The sequence below is a fragment of the Bufo gargarizans genome, chromosome 1 (assembly GCF_014858855.1).
Source record: "Bufo gargarizans isolate SCDJY-AF-19 chromosome 1, ASM1485885v1, whole genome shotgun sequence".
In the NCBI taxonomy this organism is placed as follows: domain Eukaryota; kingdom Metazoa; phylum Chordata; class Amphibia; order Anura; family Bufonidae; genus Bufo; species Bufo gargarizans.
The window spans coordinates 717,741,454-717,761,871 of NC_058080.1; the positions used below are offsets into that span (position 1 = coordinate 717,741,454).

The 20,418-nt window shown below is 44.4% G+C and overlaps 1 protein-coding gene across 1 annotated transcript in view; it reads right to left on the reverse strand.

Moving 5' to 3' along the window:
- Nucleotides 1–20,418, reverse strand: part of MYO5B (myosin VB) — a gene marked incomplete at its 5' end in the record, with an annotated part of 109,728 nt that overhangs the window by 28,949 nt on the left and 60,361 nt on the right. Inside the window, 7 exon segments of the mRNA XM_044283447.1 lie at nucleotides 174–385; nucleotides 1,016–1,127; nucleotides 4,045–4,131; nucleotides 11,421–11,518; nucleotides 14,305–14,448; nucleotides 15,441–15,524; nucleotides 19,795–19,917. Of these exon segments, the coding sequence (XP_044139382.1) occupies nucleotides 174–385; nucleotides 1,016–1,127; nucleotides 4,045–4,131; nucleotides 11,421–11,518; nucleotides 14,305–14,448; nucleotides 15,441–15,524; nucleotides 19,795–19,917 (860 nt within the window).

A 20,418-nucleotide genomic window follows, 5' to 3' on the forward strand; every position in this document is an offset into this window, starting at 1 on the left:
ATATGTACAGCTGGTGTAAGTTACACATCTTCTTGTATATAGTGATATGGACCATGCTGGTATAATCTGGGTATCTTCTGTATATAATTATATAAGTACAACCCATATAACCTGTACATTTCTATCGGTATAACACATCACCTCCAGAAAAGCTTAAGTGAATGTTATCATACCTGCGAGCCAGATATCCCCGTGTGTATCTCTGGATGGTAATGGCAGCGGCTTTCATCCTCCTATATTTCAGTCTCTGTAACCAGCCCCTGACTGTCTTCTGAATCATAATGGTGGCGGCGCGGAATTTATCGGCACGCAGTTTCTCCAGATAAGCCACTTGCCCAGCACGGAAAAAGATCTTGGTGCGTCCAAACTGGAATTTGTCCGGATCCTGATAAAACCACAATATATGGTTCAGAACCATCAATCATCAACCACAGGGAAGGAGACCTTCCATTTTACCCTGGGGCTGTGCAGAACGGGATGTGCCCTTCTATGCATATACCGTAGCTTCGAACAGGTAGCCCACCTCAGACATTGCACGTGTAAGACTCTGATCACGTCTTGTATTGTGAACACATTCAGCATATGCACCAAGGACCATTGGGCACCATGGCAAAACTATTTTATACCACATGGTTTTATTTTTTACAATGCAAGTCAAATGGCACTAGCAATGCTTAGTAATTCAAGGGGCATTCCCATCTTGTAAGGTGATAGCATGTTGCTTTATGATTGGTGAGGGTCAAACCTCTGGGACCCCCACAAATCCTGACAACGAATGAGCCACAGTGCTGGGACCCTTCATTCTTGGAATCGGTAAGAGTCCCAGCGTTCAGACCCCCGTCGATATGCCATCAATTTATAGGATGGGAATAACCATTTAATGGGGCTAAACTGGTTTCCTGATGGTGGTAGTAGTCACTGAACGAGTGTGGTGCATCGTGGGGACAGCTGATTAGAAGAAGATAAGGATCGAGTGACTGTAATATCGCCTGCTAATTATCTTCAAGTCTGTCACCTTTATAAGATGCTCCAGCAGGTTTTTGCAGATGATTTTCTTGTCGGGTTGGGAAAGTTCCTTCTTCGTCATCAATACACGGTATCTAATGAAGAAGTCGTGGTAGGTCCACCTAGAGGACATAACACACCCTTAATACAAGCACATCCTTAAAGTCTAGCGCAACCTCATTTTACATGCAATTCTCATTCTTCAAACCCTACCACGAGTTTCATGACATCTGTCAGGGCACCCCCATACACCTTAGATGATCGGCCAGTTGCATCAATATTGGTGGGTTCAAATGGCATTAAACTGGCTTATGTGGGTATCTTGTGTGTCCTTCTACACAAGCAATATTTGCCCATGAAAAAAGCGCCATTCTACAAGATAGCACGTGACTAGCTGCTTGTGTAAGGAGTAGATAATTGCAAAAACGACCGTATGAACCAGTGGCTCATTCACGTAGAGTATCACTTTAAAATCCAACTTCACAGAAAATATAGAAAATATTGGGTGACTGCAATGTACGCCGGTGCGGCGGGCAACATAGCAGTGGGGTGTCTGCTGTTTTAAACAGCAGGAACCCGGGACTTATGCATGCAATCGACGCTAACGTCGATCGCGTATATTTAACTCCTCAGATGCCATGGTCAAATGTGACCATGACATCTGGGAGGTTAAAAACCGGGAGCGCACGCTTCTGGCCATGCACCGGCTCCCCATAGTGAGGATCGAGGGAGCCACAGTGTGTGTGCAGCAGCCGCTGTCCTCCAATGTCGCTGGAGCCCAGGTAGCTGAGACATGAGGAGCTGTTTGCCGATTTAGATGTCCATGGGCTGTGACATGAAGGAAACCTTGTGGTCACTGGTGATTTTCTTTCCTTGACCAAAAAATTGCAGAATCTAGGAGTCAAAAAAGAGACTCTGCAGAGTCTGATTATTAAAGGGGTTCTCCCACAAAAAAATATTCTACAGTTTTCAAACCAGCTTTTGTAATTTCTAAATTCTCTGTCCACCTTGCAAGGTGGACGCACATGCTCAGTTCCATCCGTCAACAGCCACCAGCTGCAGAATAAAGGACACGCCCCCTCAGCTGCCAGCTTGAAATAAATCTAGTAGAACAACTGGAGCAATGAATGGGGAGATCTCTGGATCCATGTGAGGTACAGGGCTGGTTCTAACTTCGTCATGTACTATATTATGTCTGATGATCATTTTTTTTTTTACATCATGGGATAACCCCTTTAACCAGAAAGAAAGAATATCATCGATGGCCACCTTGTACCCTTGCCCATGTGACAGGGGCTGCAACAGCGTTTCAGTGAGGACCCGATAAAACAACTCCACAAGCCTCCTGGTGTCTATGATATTTGAGGAAGGCTGACCTGAATTTTTACATTCTGAAGTTATACGGTTATTCTTAATATGCTCTAGGTGTACTATGTGACTGCTGAATTAAAGCGTCACTGTATGAAATGAAAGGGACAATAAAGCTCAGCAATAGAACCGTAGTCGCAGCTGATTTGGCTGAGCAGAACATAGGAACTGCTGCAAAATCTGGAACCGCGTTCCCAATTATGATATTTTTCTGCCTGGAAAAATTTCAAGTCGGCCCCAGGATAGATAAACCATCGTTCCCCCTGACACCCCGCTGCAGCGTTTGAGAAGGTTAGGAAATGTCAGGGATATTTATACAAGTGAATAAAAGTGATTCCCACCGACCGTCGAACTGCAAAATGGCCATACATTATATGGGAAGAAAGAAAGAGGCAAGGACAGTAAATGCATCGTAAAAATGAAAGGAGAATTCAAACCGAAAAATTTGCATGAAATCAATGACAGCGCATGTTAGGCATGGAGGGGGCGAGCCGCTGCTCCTAAAAGTCCATACACCACATTCTATATGCTTATAACCCCTTTAAAGGCTTTGGACACCTTTGGAGCAATATTTATACTATTGCATTTTGGGCAAAAAAAATAAATTCAAGCCAGAAATGTTCTCAGTTGTCACTTTATTACCCCTATGACTGTCGGCTACTCATATATTCAGCGGGGGGCGACCATGAGTAAGGAGAAAGCTCGTCTTGAGAATAATAAAAAATATACAGGCATCATGGGGGTCAAATTAAAGGCTGTGTACACCTTCTGGGGTATTTTTTTTTTTTTATTGCATTTCACTCATTTTGGGCTAAAAATCATTTTTTCATTTGGTCTTTATAAAAAAAAATGCAGCTGTTTCTGAAATACAGGGGTTAAAAAAATCTATCAGTTTGCAAGCTGTTAATTTCCATTTTCTGATGGCTCATGTATAGCTGTTATCTCTGAAACACTCGTTGGGGGCTCACCTTAAAAAAAAAAGATTATTTTATGCACTTATATAGCACTACTATATACCGCAGTGCTTTACAGACATTACCATAAAGCTGTCCATAATACTGCTCACAATCTCAAACTGATAAAAATATGGCTTAAATAAGTGTTTATGAGCGCAGGTATATGAGCTACACATGAGCTGTCAGATGATGAGAGTGAAAGAAAACAGAAAGTAACAGCTTGCAAACAGACTAATTTTTAACCCCTGATTCTCAGAAACGTTGAACGTGAACATTTTTAATAAAGACCAAATGAAAAAATAATTTTTAGCCCAAAACAAGTAAACTGCAATCATAAAAAATGCCCCCGAAGGTGTTTCACCCCCCCCCCCATGATGCCTGCATTTTTTTTATTATTCTCAAGATGAGCTTTCTCCTTGCTAATTGTTGCCCCCCGCTGAATATATCAGCAGCCATCAGGCATAGGGGTAATAAAGTGACAACTGTTCTGAGTACATTTCTGGCTCAGAAAAGAGGTTGTCACCTCAGGCCCATTCAATAGTTTGGCCTGAGAAATTTACTACTATTAGTATTATACTGCCCCGTATGGACAAAATTATGGAAAACAGCAAGTAGCACACACAGTAGAGATATTACTAAGGTTATTAAGCATTAATACAGGAACACAGAAAAATAATGGCCCCCAAGAGAGGAGACAATTTTCTGGGCCACATACCTGGATGGGTAGCCTGCGGCGCTGATTCTGATAGTCTCCAGAACGCCGCAAGCTCTCAGTTGCTGCACTGCTCTCTTTGGATCGAAGCTAAAAAACAATAAATACTGTATTTAATATAACGCCTGCAAATAAATCTGCATGTTGTGCCAAAAACAGATATCTGCCAGTCACGTTCTGCATGCAGCCGTGAGGGTTATTACAAAAACGAAATCGTCAGGCCTGGCAAGAGAGGGAAACATTGATTTTCCATGTAGCACATTAATTATTGTTTTACATAGTTTGTGCATTAGAACAATCCCTCGGCGCCTGCTGTCAATCATCTGCCATTTTAATTGGAAATAATTGGCAGAAGAGTATGGAGGAGACCAAGACCCAAATGTTATTTTTATTTAATAAGGCAATCCGATAAAAAGATCCAGTTTTTGGAAATATTATTGCAAATATGCTGTGTATAGTAAGTAAGTAGGATATCTTTGGAATACCAGAATTTAAAGGGGTTCTGTAGCTTTTTATTACTGATGATCTATAGAACATCACCATCTGATCTACAGGGGACCGACAACCGGGACCCCCACCGATTAGGAATATAGCTACTATAATACTGCTCCTATGTACAAGAATATAACTACTATAATACTGCCTCCTATGTATAAGAATGTTACTACTATAATACTGCCCCCTATGTACAAGAATATAACTACTATAATACTGCTCCTATGTACAAGAATATAACTACTATAATACTGCTCCTATGTACAAGAATATAACTACTATAATACTGCTTATGTACAAGAATATAACTACTATAATACTGCTCCTATGTACAAGAATATATCTACTATAATACCGCTCCTATGTACATGAATATAACTACTATAATACTGCTCCTATGTACAAGAATATAACTACTATACAAAAGCCTTGAAGACACAACAGGAGCTTCTTCTCCTGAGGGCAAAACTGAAGGATCATCTCAACGCCTGCCATGCCAGGGCGTATCAGTATGCTCAGTTTCGCTTTTTCTCTCACGGAGACAAAGGCACGAAGCTTATGGCTTCACTAATCAAACAAAGGAAGGACTCCATGTATATTTCCAGTATCCGGTCCACAGACGGTTCGCAATTACACAGGACTGCGGATATAGCCAAAGAATTTCAAAAGTTTTATAAGGAACTGTACGGGCTTGATAACCGATCCACACATCCAGAGCCGCCTGCAGACTCGGTGATAACAGAGTTTCTTCAGCGCTTAAACTTACCCCAGCTTAGTAGGGAGGAGGGGAACTCACTGATGGTGCCGGTCACTGATTCAGAAGTGATGAGGACCTTGAAATCCATGCCCCTAGGAAAGTGCCCTGGCCCAGATGGATTTCCGGTAGGCTATTATAGAAAATTTGCGGACATTTTATGTCCACATCTCACAAACTGGTGTAACGCTCTTCTTACAGGGGGGCAGCTGCATAGTCAATCCCTGGAAGCCACAGTAACCATTCTACCTAAGCCTGGGAAGGACCCTACGCTCTGCGGGAGTTATAGGCCCATTTCTCTCCTAAATGTTGACATCAAGGTTTGGGCGAAGCTCTTGGCCTCTCGCCTCAGCTCGTTCCTCCCTAAGCTAATACATCCTGACCAAGCTGGGTTCGTGCCAGGAAGGGAGGGGAACCATAACTCCTGCAGAGTAGTTACGGCCATTCAGTGGGCAAAAAGACAAGGTCTTCCACTGGTTTGCTTGAGTGTGGATGCGGAGAAGGCCTTTGACCGGGTGAATTGGAACTTCATGCAGAAGGCGCTACATAGTTTTGGCATCCCAATACCATTTCAGAGAGCGATTATGACCCTGTACACTAAGCCTAGCGCCAAGATTAGAGTCAATGGTACTCTGTCGCCCTCGTTCCCCATTCATAACGGCACCCGTCAGGGCTGCCCCTTATCACCAGCTCTCTACGTTTTGGTAATGGAGACTCTTCTCCAAGCCATTAGGATTCACCCTAATATCAGAGGGGTTAGAGCCAAGAATGACATGATTGAATACACCAATGTCGCCTATGCTGACGACCTCTTAGTGCTAATTTCCAACCCGGTCGAGGCCTTCCCGCATCTCCTCTCTCTGTTCGAGCTTTATGGTAAGATCTCTAACTACAAGGTAAATTATTCTAAATCTGAAGTTCTGAACATATCAGCTCCCTCGAGAAGCGTTCTCTCCCTTAAAACCACGACACCTTTTATCTGGCGATCCTCCCATATTACCTATTTAGGTATAAAAATCCCAGCGGATCTAGGGAATATTTTTCTGCTGAATTTTAAACCCCTGATATCAGAGATACAAAGTCAACTTGGTTCTTTACGTGTCCCATTCACCTCTTGGATGGGGAGGAAAAACTTGTTAAAAGCCTTTATACTTCCTAAAGTGCTATATGTTATGCAGATGTTACCTATTCACCTCCCTGCCTCATTCTTCACACAGATGCGCAGATTGTTTTCTACCTATCTGTGGGGGGGAAAGGGCGCTAGGATAGCGCATGGCAGATTGATTTTAAGGAAGAATCAAGGGGGCTTCGCATTGCCGGATGTTCAGCTCTACTATAGGGCCATACACCTCAGAAGATGGATGCAACTCCATGTCCCTAGCTGCTCAACAGTCGGCAATGAGCTGGAATTGTTCCAGCTTTCTCAGTCACAGAGGGCAGCACTGTGGGGCCTGGGCTCAGCTTCTCTACATGCATACACACTACTCAGAGGCACGGGTCTGGTAGTCAAGCAGCTCAATAGATGCCATGGTTTGCTACGCGATCCTTCTTCGGTCATGCCTGCAGACCTGATCCCTTTATCGGTTAGGCCAATAGCAACACACATCCCCCCAGGATGGGGTTCACTGAGAGATTTCACAACAAAAGATTTCCTGGAGAATGCATTAGGCATACTACCGGAAGAACACACTCTCAAAACTGTCATGAAGTCGCGCAATTTCCTAGATTTAGCAGATTTTGGGTCGGTTGGGAAGGCCTTAGTGGATAAAAAAGCTCATGATCTGGAGCAAACTTGGTTCGAGAAGATTGTTTCCTCTAAGTCAACACATAAGAGATTGATCTCATTACTATATATAGCACTGAACACACCAGGACCCAATGCTCGCCCTCAGTTTCTGAACATATGGGAATCTGAATTGAACAGAACCTTCTCTGAAACGGATATCCTTCGGATGTACGCACACTCCCATGGCTTCTCTAGGTGCGTCAAGGTGCAAGAGCACTCCTATAAGGTTCTAACCCAGTGGTACATGACACCTAAACAAATGTTCTCAAAGGGGCTATGTCCTACTGATAGATGTTGGAGGTGCAACTCAGAAGAAGGTAGCCTCTCACACATCTTATGGTTTTGCGCAGGGATAAGACCTTTTTGGGATGGTATCTCTACTGCTATGAAATCGATTCTCCATACGGATATTTCATTAACACCTGAGTTGGTCCTTTTGTGGCTGCCTACTAAGGCGCTTACCCCATCTAGAGGCTGCCTTGCCACTCAACTAATCCAAGCAGCAAGGCTGCTAATTCCCCAGAGATGGCTCAGTACCGAACCCCCTACCATATCTCACTGGATACACAAGGTTGACCTCATCCAACGCCTGGAAGAGTTGGCCAGCTGGGAGTCCAGGACTCATGAGAAGCACGCTAAGATGTGGAGGCCATGGTTGCAATTTAGGGAGTCAACACTGTTGACAATTTCATAAAGGGATATTGACCCGGTCATATCTTATTGCATTGCACATCTGTCTAACTATCACGGAATGCTTTATCTCCATGAATAACTAGAGATTTATTGTTTGTCGTTATTATGGTTTCAGGTTTTATTTTTGTGAGGCCAGTTGCCTCAAAACGTCAGAAGTCTTTACAGACCATACACAAGTAGTACCTGCACTCTGTAAAAACCTAACCATGGGTGGTATTATAACACTGCTATAGGTGTAATCCCTATGAACCGATTAAGTGCCTTGAGTGCGCTGTGTTTACATGTGACAAGAGGTTATATGTTAGATTGATATCTGTAACACAGGCTATTAAACATTGTAAAAGTGTGTGCCTTCCCTCAGATATGCTGTTACACAATGTCTATCTGTATACAACTGTGTATGGAATGTCAACTTTGTATTTTTGATCTTGATCTTTTTCAATAAAAAGACAATTGACAAGAATATAACTACTATAATACTGCTCCTATGTACAAGAATATAACTACTATAATACTGCCTCCTATGTACAAGAATATAACTACTATAATACTGCCTCCTATGTACAATAATATAACTACTATAATACTGCCTCCTATGTGCAAGAATATATCTACTATAATACTGCTCCTATGTACAAAAATATAACTGGTATAATCCTGCATTTGTGATGATGTAATATACAGACCCCACAATGCTTCACTACCTGCAGAAATGTTAGAGGGTTTATTTCTATTCCCCCCCCCCCCCCCCCCCATGACAGAATGCACACAGTGAGATAACACATCTGCTTCTTTCCTGTTTATTTCCTTCCTTATGGAGCGTTACAAACAATGAGACAGAATCCAATTGACCCATCTGTGTTGAGAAATGTTTATCCCGCGCTCAGATGATGCCAGCCCTGTTAATGCTCTGTACCAGCCGGATCGGTCTTCCCACAGAAGCTGCATATATTAAACCTGTGCGCAGATGCAGCAGAGCCCAGTTTGTCACATTTAAATTATTCACTTTCTCAGTCTGCTAAATGTGGTGCTTGTCGTGCGAGACTTTTCAATGACAAATTCAGCTCTGCTATATCTGTATTACCAGTCAGTGTAGATACTCTTGTGCTTGCATTGCAGTACAGCCCCATTCACTTTAATAAGGCGCTGTCGCAATACCAGATACACCACCTGGTCAAGAGTGGCGCTGTTTCATGAAAAGCCATAGGGATCATGACTGGCAGTCAGACCCTTACTCATCAGTAAAGAGCGTAAAAAATAATTGCTAGCTTTTCTGACAAGCGGGGGCTTACCTTCATGTCTGCTGGGCTGAGGGCAGGCCGTGTGAAGCAGGCGACAACAGGCTCCCAGGCTACATAACCCAGATATCCAGCTCTGCCCAGATATATTTACACCTCGACAATGAGCTGACTGTCCCGTCCTGCATCTCATTACTTGTCCTCGGTCTGGTTTGTAACAAAACGGACATGGCAGAGCTGAATTGGTCATGCACCATATGTGCACGGTGATAGCAGGCTGTGTTTTGCACCACAAGGTGATATATACAGTGAACTTCCCTCTGCTCTGCACTTTCACCCAGTGACAAACTCCACTCTGCTAGGCCCATTCAAACATGATGTAAAAGGTTCTGTCAGAGACAGGTGAACTATACTGTTTTGAACTATTACAATGTTTGAATATTTTTCTATATTTGCAGTCCAGAACCTGAGAGGACAGGCTGTGCATTCTCCTTTACATTGTTTAACAGGAAGCAGTGACGGATGGACAGGGCTTCGGGCGATGCGCACGCTCAGCTCAGCTGTACCAGACTCTCTAGATCCTATAAGATTTATCACATTCCAGCCGCTCTGGAACAAGAAGTCCTATAAGTTCCCGCACGGACTGACTGATATCTGCTGGGGTTATAGTTCCTATAGAGACTCCTAATGAAATGTTTAGCCATCAGAATGATTCAGGGCTGTGCGGCACGAGCGGGTACAAACCTGTCTCCTCCAAAAACACACAAAGAGACACGACCTGTGTATTAGAGTCACAATATGATGTGGTCAATACAGGAATACAGCTAAGTAGCAGCAGAGCTGAGTGATATAGTTATGGGGTCACAACAACACAGCCAAAATCTGTAACATGTGGCTTTGTGTAGAAGTCTGGGTCTCACTCCCCTTTCCTAAACTTCACATCCTCACCCACCCCATGAATAAACTATATGGACGTGTCTTTTTTCAACCATACTAACTATGTAACTATAGAGCTACAGCTTGTTGCAGTATAACTCACTATTCTGCTGGTGGAGTCACTGTGTACATACATTACTTATCCTGTACTGATCCTGAGTTACATCCTGTATTATACTCCAGAGCTGCACTCACTATTCTGCTGGTGGAGTCACTGTGTACATACATTACTTATCCTGTACTGATCCTGAGTTACATCCTGCATTATACTCCAGAGCTGTACTCACTATTCTGCTGGTGGAGTCACTGTGTACATACATTACATTACTTATCCTGTACTGATCCTGAGTTACATCCTGTATTATACTCCAGAGCTGTACTCACTATTCTGCTGGTGGAGTCACTGTGTACATACATTACTTATCCTGTACTGATCCTGAGTTACATCCTGTATTATACTCCAGAGCTGCACTCACTATTCTGCTGGTGGAGTCACTGTGTACATACATTACATTACTTATCCTGTACTGATCCTGAGTTACATCCTGTATTATACTCCAGAGCTGCACTCACTATTCTGCTGGAGGAGTCACTGTGTACATACATTACATTACTTATCCTGTACTGATCCTGAGTTACATCCTGTATTATACTCCAGAGCTGCACTCACTATTCTGCTGGTGCAGTCACTGTGTACATACATTACTTATCCTGTACTGATCCTGAGTTACATCCTGTATTATACCCCAGAGCTGTACTCACTATTCTGCTGGTGAAGTCACTGTGTACATACATTACATATCCTGTACTGATCCTGAGTTATATCCTGTATTATATACTCCAGAGCTGCGCTCACTATTCTGCTGGTGGAGTCACTGTGTACATAATTACTTATCCTGTACTGATCCTGAGTTATATCCTGTATTATACTCCAGAGCTGCACTCACTATTCTGCTGGTGGAGTCACTGTGTACATACATTACATTACTTATCCTGTACTGATCCCGAGTTACATCCTGCATTATACTCCAGAGCTGCACTCACTATTCTGCTTGTGGAGTCACTGTGTACATACATTACATTACTTATCCTGTACTGATCCTGAGTTACATCCTGTATTGTACTCCAGAGCTGCACTCACTATTCTGCTGGTGCAGTCACTGTGTACATACATTACATTACTTATCCTGCACTGATCCTGACTTACGTCCAGTGTTATACTCCAGAGCAGCTCCCATAGAAATGAATAGAGCGGTGCACCAACATGTGCTCTACCACTTCATTCAGAGAGGGGACTCAGGAACCCTAATTCTTGGGGTCGCCGGGGGTCCCAGTGGTCAGATCCCCAGCAATTTAATACTGATCACCTTTCCTGTGAATTCCTGTTGGATAACCCTTTAAGCACGGGATGGTTTCATGAACCTGATCTCGGCAGTATCGGTACAGTCTACATGAAATGGATACGCCCCCGTCTTACCTGAACGCCATCTTCTCGTCGTTGGGTTTAATGCAGCGCACGTAGTGAGGAGTAGTTGCGTTTAGAGTCTCCATCAACAACTGGAGAGAGTTACGAAACTGAAAAAAAAAGAACAAATTCTAGTTAATTCCTCCCTCATTTATAGGTCGCCCTGTCTCCTGCGGGGAGCGTGGTCTATTCTGCACTCACGTGTCCCTTCCTTTCCCCCTCTTACTGTCTGTAGGTTGTCATTAATGCGCGACTGCTGGATCCGACTACACAGGGTTTGTTTGTAGTCTGTAACCATAGCGACCACAGGTCTGTGCAGGCAAATCCAGCTTTCGTCAAATGCTGGGTGACAACCACTAATGGCAGCCATCAGCCCTGGAGGTCGCTCCGCAGGAGATAAGCGGTTACCAAGAATACATGTCGACGCTTATCACTTGGAAGAAGCAAAGGATCAGATAACAGATAAAATTCCACCTCTGGATCCCTGTCTCTGCTCACATTGTGATTAAGGTATTCATATACGTCGGGAAATACTGCAGACGTGTACTACCGATAAACCGCCATAAAGTTGTATAAATCACCTATAGACTTCCATGGTAAAAAAAGAAACCCGAAAAACTTACATCACGTGCTATATTATATATACCTGCTGTGCTTTCCTATGCAACACCCAAACGTTGTACTGACATATACCAGCCACAGACCATATCCATTGGCTCCAAGGACAGGTTTGGTGTATGTGCTGAACATGCAGTGTGAACAGACCCCATAGCTGGCATTACACCGCGTATGCCGGCCGACAGCTTTCTCTGCTGCATGCTGGGCTTGGCTGAGCACGTATGTTCTGAAAGGGGAGAGGGGACTAAGCCGCTGAGGATACCTCTGGGGGCAACCGAGCTCATCAACAGCAAAAGGATTGGGCATGTTGGAATTCAACTGGCCGATCCTCGACTTCCTCAACATCAGGAAAATCAGGAGGCCCCCATAAACATTATAGGGTTGGTCCTGCTAAAATCAGTTGGTGCGCCCCGATATTAATCTAATGTGAGTGGTCAGGTGACGGTCTGCCTGACTTCATACATTATATCATCAGTGGATCCTACTGCAATCTACTGGGATCCACTGACCATGAATCAAAAGAGAGAGAGAAGGAGAAAAAGGGAGGAAGGGAGAGAGAAGAGAGGGAGAGAGAAGGGAAGAGGGAAAAGAAGAGAGAGTGGGTAGTGGGAGAGAGAGAGAGGGGGAGAAAGAGTGGACTAGAGAGGGAAAGAGAGAGAGGGGGAGAGAGGGAAAGAGAGAGAGAGGAGAGAGTGGGTAGTGGGAGAGAGAGAGAGGGAGAGGGATTAAGAGAGAGGACTAGAGAGGGAAAGAGAGGGAAAGAGAGAGAGAGAGAGAGAGGGGGGAGAGAGGGAAAGAGAGAGAGAGAGAGAGAGAGAGAGAGAGAGGGGGGGGTAGTGGGAGAGAGAGAGGAGAGAGAGAGAGAGAGAGAGAGAGAGAGGAGAGGGAGAAAGAGAATGGAAGAGAGAGGGGGAGAAGTAAAGAGAGGGAGACAGAGAGTGGTAGTGGGAGAGAGAGGGAGAAAGAGAGTGAACTAGAGAGGGGGAGAGAGGGAAGAGAGAGAGAGAGAGAGGAGAGGAGAGGAGAAAGAGAATGGAAGAGAGAGGGGGAGAAGTAAAGAGAGGGAGACAGAGTGGGTAGTGGGAGAGAGAGGAGAGAGGGAGAGAAGAGGGAGAAAGAAAGAGTGGATAGAGAGGGGGAGAGAGGGAAAGAAAGAGAGAGGGGGTAGTGGGAGAGAGAGAGAGAGAGAGAGAGAGAGAGGGGGTAGTGGGAGAGAGAGAGAGAGGAGAGAGAGGAGAGAGGAGGGAGGGAGGAAAGAGAATGGAAGAGAGGGGGAGAAGTAAAGAGAGGGAGGACAGAGAGGGGGTGTGGAGAAAGAAAGAGTGGAAGAGAGAGGGGTTAGTGGGAGAGAGAGAAGAGGGAGAAAAAAAATGGAAGAGAGAGAGGGGGATAGAGGGGAGGGAGAAAGGGGGGGGGGTAGTGGGAGAGAGAGACAAGAGAGAGAGAGAGAGAGGAGGGAGAAATGGAGAGATAGAGTTTCAGAGAGAGATGGGGGGGAGACAGAGAGGAAGGGTGAAGAAAAGAGAATGGAGTGTAAGAAAGGCAGAGTTAGAGAGGAATAGAGAGAGACAGAGAGAGGAAAAAAAGAATTAGGGTACTTTCACACTTGCGTTGTTTGATTCCGGCAGGCAGTTCCGTTGCCTGAACTGACTGCCTGATCAGGCAAACTGTATGCAAACGGATGTCATTTTTTCTGACTGATCAGGCATTTTTCTGACTGATCAGGATCCTGATCAGTCAGAAAAATGCCTGATCAGTCAGAAAAATGCCTGATCAGTCAGAAAAATGCATTGCAATACCGGATCCGTTTTTCCGGTGTCATCAGGCAAAACGGATCCGTTTTTTTTCATTTTTAAAGGTCTGCGCATGCGCAGACCGGAATGACGGATCCGGCATTCCGGTATTTTGAATGCCTGATCCGGCACTAATGCATTCCTATGGAAAAAAATGCCTGATCAGGCATTCAGGCAAGTCTTCAGTTTTTTTCGCCGGAGATAAAACCGTAGCATGCTACGGTTTTCTCTTTTGCCTGATCAGTCAAAACAACTGAACTGAAGACATCCTGATGCAAACTGAAAGGATTACTCTCCATTCAGAATGCATGGGGATATGCCTGATCAGTTATTTTCCGGTATAGAGCCCCTGTGACGGAACTCTATGCCGGAAAAGAAAAACGCAAGTGTGAAAGTACCCTTAAACGTCCACATCGGCCACGCGGCAGTGACTGTTTATCGCACACACTGCAGTGACGGTTTATCGCACACACTGCGGTACTTACCTGATGTCCCACCGTCTTCTTATGTTCCTTATTGGCACTTTTAATGGCTGGTTTGGCCGGTCGGACATTAATTTTGGACTTTCCGCTGGAGATTGGGGCGCTGGCATTCTTGTCGTCTTGGAACAGATCAGCGACCAGTTGGTACTGTCAGAAAAATACACAGCAGCTCTGTACACCGGAACACACACTTGTCTGGTTCTCCTCTGTAAGGGCAGCACAGTATGGCGGCAGGTTCTCCGCATTATGCCGCCCTTAAACATTGGCGCATAATACGCTGGCAGAACCTCTGGTGAAGCCACCATCGTGCAGCAGCTCTTCACTGTCGGGTTTCGTCTGCTCTGTTCGGGGTTTCGAGCATGCGGAGTACAGGTCCACAGAAAGTATACGGATCCGTACTCCGCGCGCTGGAGAAGCAGAGCCGACGTAACCCGACAATGCAGAGCTGCTGCACAAACAGGGTTTCCCTAAAGGCTTAGGTCCCCTTTAAGTACTAAACAATCATAAGTCCTGCATCCAGCTTTCTATTATACTTTGTGCATTGATTCCTTACCATGTTCAAGTTCTCTGCTTGCTGTCAGTGAATAGAATAATTTTTATTGCCATCCAGAGGCTGAAACCCCATACAGACCTTATGCTAAGAAACTGATACAAAAGTATCCAGTCTAGACAATCTTCTGTCAGCAAAATATCTGCTACATTTACCTGAATAGATACATTGTAACAAACCATCAGCACAGGACAGAGATTAGTGCTGATTAATGGGTATTCCCAGCTTGTAAAGTAACGGCATATTGTTAGGCTATGTCATCACTGCATGACTGGTGGGGGTCCGAAACCTTACCGAACATGATGGACAGTAGGTGGCTGGGGCGCTGCGGTGTAGGAGAAAACCCTAGAGCTGCGTCCCATGCATTCTCCAGATTAGTGAGGGTCTCAGATGTCGGACCCTCTCTGATCGTAAAGTGATGGCATATATAGGAATACCCCTTATCCGCACTCTCAGCTGACAGAAGCATTAGGGTTTTTAACCTCTGGGTGTAAACAAGAATGTTCTGATTCACTGACAGCAACCAGAAATATTGAAAATTTTGAGACTCTGATTCACAAAGTGCACATGATATGTCGGAAAACCTTACCTTACTGGCTTTCAGGATGTTAATCTGCTCTTCATAGATCGTATCCCGATTTTTCTCCAAGAACCCATCACACTGGTATTCCACCTACAGAAAGCATACATTGGTCACACAGAAGATGAGGGATCTGTCTCTCTAAGGCCTCATGCACACGACCGTATGTATTTTGCGATCCGCAAAAAACGGATCCGCAAAAAATATGCATGACGTCCGTGTGCATTCCGTATTTTGCAGAACGGAACAGCCGGCCCCTAATAGAACAGTCCTATCCTTATCCGTAATGTGGACAATAATAGGACACGTTCTATTTTTTTGCGGAACGGAAATACGGACATGGAATGGTTCAGTTTCTTTTGCGGACCCATTGAAATGAATGGTACCGTATACGGTCCGCAAAAAAAAACGGAACGGACACAGAAAGAAAATACATTCGTGTGCAAGAGGCCTAAAGCACGTCTTTCTCCAGATAATACTGCTTTACACACAGAGCACAGTACTTCTGAGTGTACCCCATCTTTGAGAGCAGCAGTTTGTGCTCCGGAGCGGCTCTTCCCTCTGTACATCTATCAGTCTTATTCTGACCGTGTGGTAACATAGGGTAGTACATAAGGAGGAAAGCCTGGCCAAGTGACCTCCTACATGCTCTCCTTAGAGATAAGAATCGAATATCATCTTTTTTTAGGGTTTCAAAATCGCCATGTTGTAAGCTGTGAGGTGCGGCCTCCGTGGATCCGACGTCTTTTTCCAGCATGTCCCACAAACGATGATCAGATTGAGAATTTGGAGGCCACGTCATCACCTTGAACCATTTGTCACGTTCTTCAGACCATTCCTGAGGCTACCATTAGGGGGCACCACTGCCATGAAGAATGTTAGGTACGTGGCATGTGCGACATCCACGTGGTGCCAGGATCCAAGGTATCCCAGCAGAACATTGCCTAGAGCATTACACTGACTCCGCTGGGTAGTCTTCTTCCAATCCTGGTGCCATGAAGAGCAGGTAAGTGATGCTCCTGGCCTTCCATAAGATGTAACGTGATTCCTCAGACCAGGCCACCTCCTTCCATTGCTCCATGGTCCAGTTCTGATGCTCAATTGTCCACTGACGCTACGAAACCCCATATACAGTAATCTGTGATGTCTCCGACACCTGACCATCATAGCCAGCAGGATTGTTGTCAGCAGATTGTTCTACAGTAGCATTTCTGCTGGATCGGATCCATGAGTCTTGGAGTCCCATGACCCGGTCACCGGTTGTCCTTCCTTGGTCGGTACCGGCCACTACATCCTATAAGACCTGCCATTGTGGAAACACTTCGACCCCGTCGTCTAGAGATGGAAATTTGGACCTTGTCACTCACTCAGATCCTTACGCTTGCCCGTTTTCGAGAACGGACTGGTCACCTACTGCCGGATATATCCCACCCCTCGACAGACGCCATTGTCACAGGATAATGCATGCGACACCTGGTTTTAACGGTACGGCTGTCCGGTTTATATTTTTGTTACAGCACTATTGCTAAAGTTTTGGTGCCAGGACACCACAGGACTCTTCAGAGGTCTTGTGGAGTCCATGCCACGATGGGTCTGAGCAGTTTTGGTAGGCACGATGGAGTCTTAACAGTATTAGGCAGGTGGTTTTAATGTTATGGCTGATTAGGGGATATTTCAAGGATAAATCTTGATGTGGCCAAAAAATAAATAAAATAAAAATTTTATTTCTAAAGGTCGGTTTCCCTCCGGCGCACAATTTACAATATCATTTTCTTGGATTTCTTAAAATCACGGTCTATGACCTTCTCGATGCACAGAGTCAGATGGCAGCCATAAGCCGGCACCACGGGGAAACCTGATGGGGACATCTACAGTAATGAGGTACTAATACAACTGAAGCAAAGCGTCCAAACCACAGACCAAATAAACTCCATCTAGCAAGTAAACACGATAATCAGTATGTAATACGTGTTCTTCATAAAGCGAGTGACGTTATCAAAACTTCTTGCTGCAGAATAAATGCGCAAAACGACACACTGCCGAATAATATCTATACAGGGGTAGGTGCGGCATTTTTGGGTACAGAGCTTCAAATACCACGCTTCCCTTCACACAACCATATATGATGCAATTCTGCCTTCACGCTGCCACCACTAGGGGGAGCCCCCACAGGATTGATTTATTATTGAGTTCAATAGGAGCCTTATCAATCTATATGTAGTGAGCTCCCCCTAGTGGTGTCCCTGCTGGTAGTCAGTTTTGTCATTTAAAGGGGTATTCTTTTAAAAAATTAAATAAAATAAAGGTTGCAGTGGGATGCAACTGGTATAAAAATATAGAATAGCATAGTGGCGCACAGTGTTTGCAACGTCGGGGGTTGGGAGAGACAAGTATAAGCTTTGTTATTTTTTACACTATTTGCATCCCACTGTAACTTTTTATATTTGGCTGGAATACCTATTTAAAGCTATGGCAGGGCGGAAGGCTAACATACTGTATATGCACAGTTTAAAGGGGTTAGCTGATTTTTGAAAGAAAAAATACTGATAAATCTTGGGCTTGTTCACATGCAAAAAATAGATCCGCAAAAGAAATACAGATGGCGTCCGTGTGCATTCCATATTTTGCGGAACGGAACAGCCGGCCCTTAATAGAACAGTACTATCCTTGTCCGTAATGTGGACATTAATAGGACATGTTTTTTTTTTTTTGTGGAACGGAAATACGGACATACAGACACGGAATGCACACTGAGTACCTTCCGTTTTTTTTTTTGGCAGAACCATTCAAATAAAGGCTTCCGTATACGGTCTGCAAAAAAACAGGAAGAAAGCCCTAAGACCTCCTGCACGTTCCACTTTTTGCATTCCGTATATGAAAACATTCATTTCAATGGATCGGCAAAAAAAACGGAAGGTACCCCGTATGGATTCCGTTTCCATATTTACGTTCAAACATAGAACATGTCCTATTAGGGTCCATTCACACGTCCGCAAAATGGGTCCGCATCCGTTCCGCAATTTTGCGGAAGAGGTGCGGACCCATTCATTTTCAATGGGGCCGGAATGTGCTGTCCACATCCGCATTTGCGGATCCGCACCTCCGTTCTGCAAAAAAATTTAACATGTCCTATTCTTGTCCGCAATTGCAGAACACACATTGACGGTGTCCGTGTTTTGCGGATCAGCAATTTGCAGATCCGCAAAACACATACGGACGTGTGAATGCACCCTTATTGTCCGCATAACGGACAAGGATAGTACTGTTCTATTAGGGGCCAGATGTTCCGTTCCGCAAAAAAAACACACAGATGTCATCCGTATTTTTGGCGGATCCGTCTTTGCGCACTGCAAAATACTGAAAAAGCCATACGGTCGTGTGAAGAAGGCCTAAGAGCTCATGCACACGACCGTTGCTGTTTTGCGGTCTGTTTTTCACGGATCCGTTGTTCCGTATCTGAGGTCCTCTTCCGTTCCGTTATTCCACAAAACATATCCGTATGGTTTCCGTATGCGATCCGTTTTTTGCGGATCGGAAACGGAAACAGTAACTTATTAATCACCAAACACATGAGCAATATGGGCTGGGCCTAGCATTTCTACAGTATTGATCCGCAAAATACGGATGTGTTCCGTGTGCGTTCCGTATTTTTTGCGGACCCATTGACTTAAATAGGGCCTCGGACTGTGATTTGTGGACAATAATAGGATATGCACTACTTTTTTGCGGAACGGAAATACGGAAACTTAACGCACAAGGAGTACCTTCCGTTGCTTTTGCGGACCCATTGAAGTGGATGGTTTCGCATACAGTCCACAAAAAATGGAACGGAAGCGGAAAGAAAATACGTTTCTGTGCATGAGCCCTAAGCCTGATGTTCAGTGAGAACATTTTCATTCACTGAGGTCATGAAAATGGGTAGACATTGAAACAAAAAAATGCATAAAAAGCTTTATTTCGATAAACCGTGACGCCTGGCTGCAGGTCCACAACATTCTGCATTCTGCTTGCTTTATTGGGTAGGAGATAAAATACAACATTCTGCATTCTGCTTGCTTTATTGGGTAGGAGATAAAATACAACATTCTGTCTGCACCACTAGAGGGAGCTCACAGTATACTATTACACATTGAACTCACTAACATAACAGAATGCAGCCAGCGCCCTCTAGTGGCGGCTGTAGGTAGCCAGTGTGTTACCTTACTGACCTCTGCAGGGGATAAGTAATGAATCAAAGCTAATTTTTGGGCCAAACACAGCTGGATGATAAGGTGGAGATTCACTTTCAGATTTTGCATCCTGAAAACATATTTTGTGCCGTACGTAACAGGATCAGACTGCATTACGGAGCGTCATCACTTACCATGTCAGCAAAGTGAACGACTATAAAAGAGACATTAGACATCCGGGGCTTCTTAAAGTGCTGACTGCTGCCGTGCCGGTCATACAGCTTCTGAGCCCAGTTCTGGTCCGTGCCTTTGGGGACCTAAAGACAAACAACTTTTAGCTATAACACTGCGCTAAAAGGCGATGAACATCTTTTTCTGATTGCATTTTACTCATTTTGGACAAAAAAAATTAATCATTTCCTCGACAGTTCTTTTTACAGGGTTACGTCTCAGTCTGTCTGCAGAGCATCTCGCTTTCAGATTCCCACTGAGCCGTCAGGGAGCTGCTCTGACGGCTGGATGTAGACCCTCATCTCTGAATGCCTGACAGCTCATAAACACTCATCAAACTGTCTCAAATAAGTGTTTATGAGCTGTAAGGAGTTGAGAGATAAGGGCTGTACATCCCAGAGCCACTCTCTGACGGCTCAGTGTGAAACTGAATACTCTGAAGGCTGAAATTTAACCCTGCAGGGCAAAAACGGTTAAAATTTGTTTTAAAAAGAGCAAATAAAAAAAAGAGTAAAATGCAATCATAAAAAAATAAAAAGTCCCCCCATAGCCTTTAAAACTACTCACAAAGCGGAAGGTTTGTTACA